Source organism: Dryobates pubescens, chromosome 1 (assembly GCF_014839835.1).
Source record: "Dryobates pubescens isolate bDryPub1 chromosome 1, bDryPub1.pri, whole genome shotgun sequence".
NCBI classification, from domain to species: domain Eukaryota; kingdom Metazoa; phylum Chordata; class Aves; order Piciformes; family Picidae; genus Dryobates; species Dryobates pubescens.
Genome location: NC_071612.1, coordinates 63,697,469 through 63,707,960, shown reverse-complemented (window position 1 = coordinate 63,707,960; position 10,492 = coordinate 63,697,469). Strand labels below are relative to the sequence as shown.

The window sequence follows — 10,492 nt, the reverse complement described above, 5'->3', positions numbered from 1 at the left end:
TTCCTTTCCTGTGAAACAGCCTGAAGAACCCTTCCTTGCATGAAACCTCCTCCCACCCCTTTCTGAGTAAGTCTTGTGGAATTCTGCACACTTCAATCTCTTTTTTGACAGCTGGGTATTTCAAGTATGATTTCACTATGCAAAATGGATTGAAGTGCCAGTGAACACCAAAACATTTTTCTGTAAAGTGGTGGAAAAAACTTGGTGAATTTTAATGTGCTGACTCAAACCTCAGGTAAATGGCCACCATCTGCTTTATACTTAGAAGGATTTTCAGCTGCTTAACTCATTGCAGTCATTGCCTATAGCTCTGTTTATATCATGGATGCTGATCTGTGGTTTGTTACCTATTGTTTTTACTGAATTTTGGTGAACAGGTACCACTCTTGTCCTTGAAATGGCTAGGAGTAATGAAATAAACTTCAGTTACTAAACTTTGAAACATCTTTTTATAAGGCAAAGTGAACTGAGCCTATTAGGATGTTTTTAAAATTGGCTTTAGTACAGGAAATAAAGTTTAGGACTTACAGCTGGCTAGAGTCTGTTTGCTAGACTTGTATGAAATCTGGAAGGATCAAGAGAGAGACACCATTATATACATTATTTGACACAGCAACAATTGGGAATCTCTGCAGAAGCTCTGGTATGCAGCATTCCTCTAACCTGTGCCACAAGACAAGTCTTGGTGACTGCTCTGAAAGCCAGGAAGCAGCATCTCCAAACAGGCTCTACCCCCAGTTCATTATACATAGTCTGTATTAAAATCATAGGCATCCTCTTCAGCTGCTGTCTTATCCATGCTGAGTGACAGGAGATTGGAATGTTGGCTCTCTGAGGAAGGAAAATCATAAGATGGTGAAACCAATGCAAGTTCTAGAGTACCAGAGGCTACCCTTCAAGGCAGGGGTTTTCATACTCACCTGCTATCTGCTTGTCTGAATTTGCAGAACTTGTTTGTCGTTTTCCTAATTTTGCCTTCCTGGTGACTTGAACCTTGCTTTCCTGCAAGGCAGAGGGGTTAAAACTGGTCATTCAGATACCACTAATAAGTCTCCCATGGACATGAAACTTAACAGACACTGATGATAGTGTGGATGTCCCCTTGTGTAGTTGGTCAGGAACTCAGAACAATGCTATTTCCTTAATTAAACAAAAAGCCCAACCCTTATCTCCAGGAAAAAAGCCTTCTGATTACTCCTGGTGGCTCCACAGTGCCTATGTGTTCTCAGTTTACAGTAGGATAGTGACTGGATACTTGGTCTTAAGCTTTAAACAGGTAGAAGCTTAATGAAACCCTGATTTACCTCTTTAATATCATTATCTTCTTCCACATCACTTTGATCATTATCACTTTCTGTGAAATCCTCCTCCTCTTCCTTGTCTGTTTCCATGTTTTCCCACTCTGATGCTTCCTCCATCACTTCAGTGTCCTCTATTAACCCATTTGACATACCAGCTGACTGGAAAATGATGCTGTTTGCTGGACTTGGGAATTTTACAGCTAGGAAAAAACAGAGGAAGCATCTGTTAAGTCACTCTTAGACAGCACCAAATGTAAAGCCTACCTCCTGAGAGGACAGCCATTTAGGTCAGGGCTGGAAAAAGATAGTTGTGCCCTTTCCCTTCCACAAGACTCCCACATAAACAGGTAGAACAAAGGACAATTCTATGCAAATAGCTTTTCCTGAGGCATCTACAGATGACTTCTTGGAGATGAAGAACTTCTGAATGTAGACTGTAGTAAAATGTATTTTTCTTGGCCTAATCAGCCAGCATTTGTTCTCTTCAATGTTCTTTCCCCCTATCTCCTATTGAGGAGGGTTAGGTCAGATTAGCAGAAAATAACTAGCAGGGGTAATTTGTTTTAAGATAGCACAAAGATTCACTGTGCATCAGAATCTTTCTTTAAAGGTTCACATTCAATGCAATCTATCAAAGCTATTTAATAAAACCCTGCTACCACTCTTAATAATAGCAGTGCATTACAGTAACAGTCCTACCTTGAACAGTGGTGGTGTTTCCTTCTTCTAGGTTCTTTAAATTAAAGCACCCCTGCATTTCAGCTATTTTGTCTTCTGTAAGATAGAGTGGCAGCATCTGAGATTCTGGAGGCTCTGAGTGGTAGCTTATTTTAGCTCTGGGAAAATAAAATATTAGCATTAAAAACCAACCAAAGATAACATAGTTACTGCATTTAAACATAAACCCAGGGCAAAACCATCTCTTAACTCATCAACCTTACTACTGATTTATTATGATCCGTTTAACAGCAGTTAAATAGCTATCTATATGACTCCAAAGTTGTCATGAACGGTATTAAGGTGAATAGCCCATTCCTGAGAGAAGAAATGGCATACTTTGTCACCACAAATCACCTGTTTGTAAAATTCATGAGCTATCCTTAAAAAAAGTGAAATGTGACAGTGGGTAAAAAATGAACAGAAAACTCAGCCTCTCCTTTCTAAGTACTTCACAAGACGCAAGAGCTTCTGCTGTGCTGGGTTAACGATGTCAAAAAAGGTGAGCAGCATAAAGCAAAATTGAAAGCATACATACCCTGTCCAGTCACAAAGCAGTAATTTAGCCATGTTCTCAATGTCAGGAACAGCTCCCTTTTTCAGCATACCCCTTTTCTGAGCAAGTAAGGCTAAAAACTCTTCTGTGTTTCTGAAATCTGGGATAGTATAGCGCATCATTACCTAGAGCAAAAGGATATGGTGCATTCAGAAAGACATACCCAGCTTTCTGTAAGTTTTAGAAACAGAAGAGCAAATCAATTTGGGTTACAATGAGGATGAAAGAGTATGTGAAAAGCCATGTTTCTCTCATGTGTGGGAGTACACATTACAAAGCAAAATGCTTGCATCAACAAATTCATCTGCTGTTCGCCCATACCTGTGGGTGTATAGAGACACAGTTATTACAGAACTGAATGGGAATTAGGCTTAGCCTAATCTATTTGAAACCAGAGTGAAATCAGAGTTGGATCTGAGGTCTTCACTGTAGTAATAGGAAGCAGTCAGAATATCATCATTTTTTCACTCTGGTAACTGTGACGATCTTCTAACAAACAAAATCAGAAACATTATTTTCTGATCTGGCTGACATGCTCATGGGATGCTGTTTCTGCCTTCTGTTTATGGGGATGAAAGGTCACGTTTGGTGTTGGGTACATTAGCCAAAGTTTGCTACTCTGTATGGTGTGGGGAATGCAGTGCAAAAATCTACTGGAATTAGTTGGAGTGAAATGAACTTTCCATATTGGCCTAAAAAAAAAAAAATCTACATAGAATAAACCAGGTTGGAAGAGACCTTCAAGATCATCACATCCAACCCATCAACCAATCCAACACCACCTAAACAACTAACCCATGGCACCAAGCACCCCATCAAGTCTTCTCCTGAAAACCTCCAGTGATGGCAACTCTACCACCTCCCCAGGCAGCCCATTCCAATGTGCAATCACTCTCTCTGTATAGAACTTTTTCCTAACATCTAGCCTGAACCTCCCTTGGTGCAGCCTGAGACTGTGTCCTCTTGTCCTGGTACTGGCTGCCTGGGAGAAGAAACCAACATCCATCTGTCTACAACCTCCCTTCAGGTAGTTGTAGAGAGCAATAAGGTCACCCCTGAGTCTCCTCCAGGCTAAGCAACCCCAGCTCCCTCAGCCTCTCTTCATAGGGCTTGTGTTCCAAACCCCTCACCAACTTTGTTGCCCTTTTCTGGACACGCTCCAGCAAGTCAACCTCCTTCCTAAACTGAGGGGCCCAGAACTGGACACAGTACTCAAGGTGCGGCCTAACCAGTGCAGTGTACAGGGGCAGAATGACCTCCCTGCTCCTGCTGGCCACACTGTTCCTGATGCAGGCCAGGATGCCATTGGCCCTCCTGGCTGCCTGGGCACACTGCAGAGATGACAAATGCAGTGGAGATGTGGAACAAGATGGAGCTCACCTGCTGTTTACTGCAGTGATTTAAAATGGCATCTACTCCTTCAAGCACATCTGCTGAGCCTGGTTCTTCAGTATCTATGATACTTCTTAAGGCCAGAGCCAGAGCACCGTTGGAAGGATCTGCAATTATACTTGGACTGTCCAACATCTTCGTCTGCTTATCAACGTGCACAATTTGCATGGACCTATTCAAAGAGAAAGGTGTGGTGAGGAGATAATCAACTAGCAGAGGAACTGGTAATGGTGAGGTGTGCAAGGCACAAAGCTCAGGGTTGGATTGAATGGACATCACAGAGTCAGTTTCAATGCGTTTTCATCATATGCTTTGCGTAGGACAGAAAAATCTACGTGCCCCAAAAGAGCAAGTTTATACGCTGTATTCTCTTGTGACAGCCTGCATCACACACATCAGTATCTTCCATGCTGGCAGATTGAAATGTGCATTTAAAACTGCACAAAGAGGCATGCTTTGCCCATTGTGGAAGAAAATTACACACAAACTCAATCAGAACACAAGAAGTAGAGAAAGAAATGGCTTTCAGACTCAGCTTACTTAGTAACACCTCTTGCTACGCCAACGTTGCAAGCACGAACTCCTTTAAGACTGTTGATGATGCTGCTCTTTCCCACGTTAGGGAAACCTGAAGAAAACCACACAAATCCTTATAAGTTGAAGAAGAAAACTCAGCCCATGTAACACTGATCAGAACTGCGTCTTCCACGTGTCTGTGGAAGATCTTCAGTGTGAGATCAGAGTTGGATCTGAAGTCTTCACTACGGAAGTAAGACAAAGTCTGTATCCTCATTTCTCACACTAATAGAAACACTAAGGGTGCCACCACCGCTCTTAACAGGTAAGAGGAAGGCAGTGCAAGCTGCATGTTATGTAATCTGCTGCTTGTTTCCTTAAGCTAGATAATCAGCTAAGGCCTCACCTCACACAGTGCCCCTTCCAAAGATCACATATGCTACAGGCACGTAAGGGCAACATTGCTGCCAACTGCAGTACTACAGCAGTGAGTTTCAGAGATGGGCAAGAGCATTGTCTACAAAGCCTGCAGGCAAGTCATGTTATTTGCTAACCCAATTTATAATATAGGATCCCAAAGCTTTATGGGAGGAGAAGGAAACTTTTTCTCTCCAAACACTTACCTACTACCCCAACCTGAATGGGTCTGTTTTGAGTCCTGACATACTCCTGAAGAAGTTTCAAAAGGCACTTGCTTCCAAAAGACTCAGTGGTTCTTGAAAAATCAACACGTCCACGTCTCTTTGTGACCTGTTCTGGCTACAGGGTTCAAAGTTAAAAAAACACCAAACCCAGTCAGAAGCTGTTTAGGAACAGTTATTTATTTACCTATTGTAATATTTCCAACTCCTTTATTAGATGATGTCATTGTATTGTTCTAAACTGACTTACAGGGCTTGTGATTGTAGTTCAGGCTCTAGCGTTGATCTGCTGTGCGACCGTAAAATAAGCAGATGGTAAAATCCTTAAAGCTGCACATTCACTCAAGGGTCTTCAATGTTTAGAAGGATTTCAAAACCTGTCTGTACTGCAGTTTCTGCACTATTTCATGCTGCTGTTACCAGGCTTAAGACATGCAGCATTATGTATTAATATATGTTAATGACTCAAAGGAGCACCTTTGGCCTTGAGACTAGGACACAGGGAGCTAACTCCTTTAAACTCTTCAGGAAATAATCAGGTGTATCTTCACTGATAGCCATAGTCAGGATGAATGCAGTAATATAGCCTGTCCCACTTTACCTACAAAACAACTCAGATGTAACTAGTGCAACCATCCTCTGTAGAAAATGAAAAATTCCTCTTCTTCTTCCCCTCACAGTAATAAAGACCTTTTATTCTAGTTCAGCCTCCTGGGCACTAACACTAATATGCATTTCAACAGTGAGAATTCCCCCACTCTACCACAAAGCTCAAAGTGCAAACACATACCCATCACTTACAGCAGTCTCATCAGACAAGGGAAAAAAGGAACTTTTTAAAGAAGAGTTCCTGTTTCTCACCTTGTTTCAACATGCATGATTTCTAACACATCAGACTTAGTCACAAGACAGCCTGCAGTGCTCTTACCATAGTCTTGTCCTTTGTCAGCGTTGCTGATTTAAAAGCAACTGTTGGAAACTCCTTCTTCAAGTAACTCAACCATTTCTCCAAGTTCCCCTTTGGTACTAAATCTGGATTAAAAAAAAAAAGCACAGTCCTTTCACTCCTGTGAATCTTAAATGTCACTGTGTGGAGAAAATTAAATGTGGAATTGGGAAATAAACTAAATGGACAAAATAGAGCCTGTTTCTTTATGACAAATAATATTTGGCTGAACCCTCCAGTAAAGTATTTGGTGTAGGCAAAGGCACCCAGTTTTACAAGTTTTTGAATAGAATAGAATAAACCAGGTTGGAAGAGACCTTCGAGATCATCGTGTCCAACCTATCATCCAACACTACCCAATCAACTAAACCATGCAACCAAGCATCCTGTCAAGCCTCGCCCTGAACACCCCCAGCGTCAGCGACCCCACCACCTCCCCAGGCAGCCCATTCCAGTGGGCAATCTCTCTGTGTAAAACTTCCTCCTAACCTCCAGCCTAAACCTCCCCTGACGCAGCCTGAGACTGTGCCCTCTTGTTCTGGTACTGGTTGCCTGGGAGAAGAGACCAACCTCTGCCTCACTACAACCCCCCTTCAGGTAGTTGTAGAGAGCAATAAGGTCACCCCTGAGTCTCCTCCTCTCCAGACTAAGCAACCCCAGCTCCCTCAATCTCTCCTCATAGGGCTTGTGCTCCAAGCCCCTCATCAACCTTGTTGCCCTTTTCTGGACACGCTCCAGCAAGTCAACCTCCTTCCTAAACTGAGGGGCTCAGAACTGGACACAGGACTCAAGGTGCGGCCTAACCAGTGCAGTGTACAGGGGCAGAATGACCTCCCTGCTCCTGCTGGCCACACTGTTCCTAATGCAGGCCAGGATGCCATTGGCCCTCCTGGCTGCCTGGGCACACTGCAGGCTCATGTTCAGTCTACCATCAACCAACACCCCCAGGTGTTTGTCTTTATCATATCACAATTATGTTTTTTGCTCTTGTTGCTCCTTGCTAGGAGACTTTGTATAGTGCAGAGTAATGTTCTGTCATCTATGCAAAGGCTACACTGATAAGAAGTTTCCTTTGCTCTGTGCTGTTGCTCTATTATGTTTTTTTGCTGCTGGTAACTCACTAATTTCCAGTATTTTTAGCTGGCTTCACCTGCTTTTATGTGAATTCTTTCCTACAGCAATAGAAGAGAGAAAATACTTCCCAAAGGCACATTTAAAATCCAACTACTGCACTGCTTTTCTGATCTGTAACTCCCTATTGCCTCAGTGAGGACCAGCACTGTGACTTAGGTAAATAAAAATGTTAGAAGTCTTATGATCTTCTGTGACTGGCCAATGCCATCAGAAGATATTACAAACAGGAGTCTTATGTGTGTTTACCTGTCTGCGATGTTTTCTTAGCAAACTAGTCTAAAAAGTGGAGGAAACATGACCCCTTCAGTGGGGCAGTGAGCTCAGAGTTGGATCTTGTGTCTCCAATAGAATCTCAGATTCCTTTACAATCTTCTTCATAGCTCACTACAGGACTACACAGTGACCAAGTAACGCTTCAAGAAAAGCTGTGCTTCTTACCAATTTTGTTCAGAACCAACAGTAGCTTTTTGTCTCCAGAGCAAGCTACAGCTTGCTCCAGTTGAGGACACCGGCAGCCCATTGGATCTCTTGCATCTAAAACTTCCAGAACCACATCTGAGGCCTCAATCACCTAAGTTAGAAAAAAAAAGAAGACTCTAAAGACACAACAGACCATTTGCCAGATGTCAAATCTGGAATAGCTGTGGCTCACAACAGCTACTGTTGAATTTTACAGAATGGTTGGTGAGGTTTTTATACAGTTCTTGTTTGAGCTCCTTTATGCTGAACAGCAAACCGTAAGGTGAAATAACTTTCATCCTTTTCCTCCAGAGGCAAAAACGTCTTAGACACTAATACCTCAGTACTACAAAAGCTCCTTGACCAGCTGCTAAGTATTCAGTAACACAGTAACACTAAGTATTCAGTAACGCCGCTAAGTCTAATGTCTCAGTAGCTCACAGCAAACACGCCTGGAAACCTTCAATTTCTGTTGCAGCATCCCTTACTTCAGCGTTGAAGTTTATTGTGATAAACCTTTATACCCTTTAGCAGCTGCACAGTAATGCAAAGAATGCAATGAAGTCATCTCATTGCTGACACTCATCCAATTCTACAAAAATAGCTGAAGCTTCTCACCTTCTTGAGCTCCCTGCAGAATGATGTCTTTGAATTTTTATCCAGCGGTTTGTTAGTCTTTGTTTTGGACTTGCCAGAAGATTTCTGAATGCAAATAAAAATAAAGAGAATCATTTAACTGAGAATTAGTGTATTATACTTGTCTGCCTATACAGCATGAAAGTGTAACCCATAACATACTGTTTAAGAAGATGTAGTTTCAGGATGACTTTCTTGTTTCTATAAGCTTCAGAGAATCAAAACTGTACCAGACACCTACCTTGCCCTCATTTTCCTTGGTTTTCGCTGCATTCTTTTTAGCTTCAAGCTTCCTCCTCTTTTCATGTTCTTTCTGTCTGTTCAGCTTCTGCTTTTGTTTTAGTTCTTCAAGCTGATTGCAAACAAAAACCCAAGCCAGAAAAAACACGTTTGAAGGTGTAATGGGTTGGGGCAGATCCCCTTCCCACCACAGGCAGAAGTAACGACTCAGGCAAACGGATTGCAAAACAAAGTGATGGAAAGTTTAAATAGGAAAGCAATAAAAACAACAATGAAAGCTTTACAGAGACCCACAAGCACTGTGACAAAGAGAGAGATCCCAGAATATACCCGAGAACATCCCATCCCCACCTGGGGGTACACCCCAGGGCTCTTTCCTCCCCCCCCCCAACCCAGCCTTGGGCCTGGGCAGGCCCAAGGGAGGCAGCTCAGCCATTTTACCTAGGCAGCAGCAGGGGACGAAAGAAGAAGTGAAGACTCCGCATGGCCTTTTTATAGGGGAGCAGGGCATTATGGGAATGGAATACCTGGTTCCCTGTGACCACCCCCTGGGCTGGGCCCACCCCTTGGGAACCTCCCAGGTGTGGCCTGCGCAGTGGCATCTGCGCCAGCACCCAGCCTAAACCACCACAGAAGGTGGTAAGGAAGACTGTTCTTTTCCCTCATTTACTTATTTCTGACCAAGGTTCCTGAGCCAGTTTATTTAAAAGTCATGGCTAGACAAGTGGGAACTATTTTTTTGCATCCCACCCTGAAAAGGATAAACTTGTCTTCAAAACCAGAGGCAGTACACCTACTGGCTAGAGCCCGAAATGACCACCCTGCAGCAGCCACATTACAACTAAGGGTGCTGCTCTCACGTCACATTACTCCAACAGCAGACAGCAGCTTTTCTGTATAAACAGAATGCCAAAATTACGCTTTGAGTACTCTGAGGGGATAGTTACGTACACCTTAACACCACAGGCACGCCGGATTGTTGGAAAGGACACTTCCAGCATGTTTATACACACAGTATGAAATAAAGGTTAAAAATACAAGGTCAAATTACTACACACTACAATGCTGAAAATAAAGATACTACCCTTCCTAAGCGTATGTCTGCTTGGACCGTGACTGAACCTCTGGGTGTGCACATGTGCACACACACAAACCTTCCTTTAAGATAGGAACGGTCACAGTTCCTGCCCCCTTTATCACAAACCGCGTCTTACCCTCTGCTTTCTTTGCTCCGCTTCTCGCAGCAGCTTTTCCTTAAATGGTGCAGCACTGGGAATACCGGCATCTTTTTTGGGCTTTTTGCGTCCACGTTTTTTGGCTTCCTTCCTGACTTTTCGGTGGTGTTCTCTGATCTGAAGACGGGAACGAGAATGTTTTCTTAGTCTAAGTCAAAAATAAAGGATGGCCATCCCCCGGCTCCGTGGGGCAGGGGCAGCCCGGGGTCTCCGCGCCGCCGCGAGCTGGCAGCCCGCCGGGCCTCACCTTCTTCTGGATCTTGTAGCGCTTGTGGCAGGTCAGCCTCTTGCTGGCTTTCTTCAGCTCTGCAACGCACCGCGCCTATCAGTACCGACTCCTCGAGATCCACCCGCACCCGGGGAACGCGGCCGAGCTGCCATCACCGTCAGCACCCGCCGTTCCCTCCAGACCCGTGCCGTCCTCGTCCTCTTCCCCAATCCACCCCCACCCCCCCCCCGCCAAGTCCGCCGCCAGCCGCCTCCGCCAGTCCCTCGCCTTAACGCGTTCGCTGGCGATACAGCCCGAGGCCTGGTCCCACCAGTGCCCGCCCTCCCGCCGCCCCGGCCCGCTGCTCACTCGGCCGCTTCATGGCGGCGCCGGGCCGCGCTCGGCCGCGGCTCCACGTGCAGGTCCGCGCTCCTTCCTCTCGCCGCCGGCAGGCGCTGCCGTAAAGCGAAGCGGCCCTTCCTCGCGGAGGTGTCGCGCGGGCTCGGCGCGT

The 10,492-nt window shown here is 44.5% G+C and overlaps 1 protein-coding gene and 3 non-coding genes across 4 annotated transcripts; all 4 read right to left on the bottom strand.

Annotated features, from left to right (window-relative positions):
- Window positions 1–190: 190 nt before the first annotated feature.
- Window positions 191–10,473, bottom strand: GNL3 (G protein nucleolar 3). Its single transcript, XM_054167252.1, has 15 exons — window positions 10,351–10,473; window positions 10,021–10,079; window positions 9,753–9,890; window positions 8,540–8,650; window positions 8,281–8,364; window positions 7,642–7,774; window positions 6,052–6,155; window positions 5,106–5,241; window positions 4,507–4,594; window positions 3,955–4,138; window positions 2,557–2,699; window positions 2,001–2,137; window positions 1,305–1,501; window positions 921–1,002; window positions 191–831 (listed from the first exon to the last, which is right to left on the bottom strand). Exons 1-15 carry the CDS (start codon window positions 10,361–10,363, stop codon window positions 743–745), a joined length of 1,698 nt encoding a protein of 565 aa, XP_054023227.1. The 5' UTR covers window positions 10,364–10,473; the 3' UTR covers window positions 191–742.
- Window positions 4,210–4,285, bottom strand: LOC128897849 (small nucleolar RNA SNORD69). The gene has a single exon (XR_008462612.1). It is a non-coding gene; the product is annotated as a small nucleolar RNA SNORD69 (small nucleolar RNA).
- On the bottom strand, window positions 4,691–4,764 carry LOC128897848 (small nucleolar RNA SNORD19). Its single transcript, XR_008462611.1, has one exon. It is a non-coding gene; the product is annotated as a small nucleolar RNA SNORD19 (small nucleolar RNA).
- On the bottom strand, window positions 7,511–7,586 carry LOC128897847 (small nucleolar RNA SNORD19). Its single transcript, XR_008462610.1, has one exon. It is a non-coding gene; the product is annotated as a small nucleolar RNA SNORD19 (small nucleolar RNA).
- Window positions 10,474–10,492: the final 19 nt, after the last annotated feature.

Bases quoted from the DNA above. Each gene is read 5' to 3' on its own strand.
- GNL3 (XM_054167252.1), bottom strand. The intron at 7,775-8,280 runs GTGAGAAGCTTC...TTTCTAACTTAG, and splicing joins TCTGCAGGGAGCTCAAGAAG to GTGATTGAGGCCTCAGATGT. The intron at 5,242-6,051 runs GTAAGAGCACTG...TGAACCCTGTAG, and splicing joins TGACAAAGGACAAGACTATG to CCAGAACAGGTCACAAAGAG.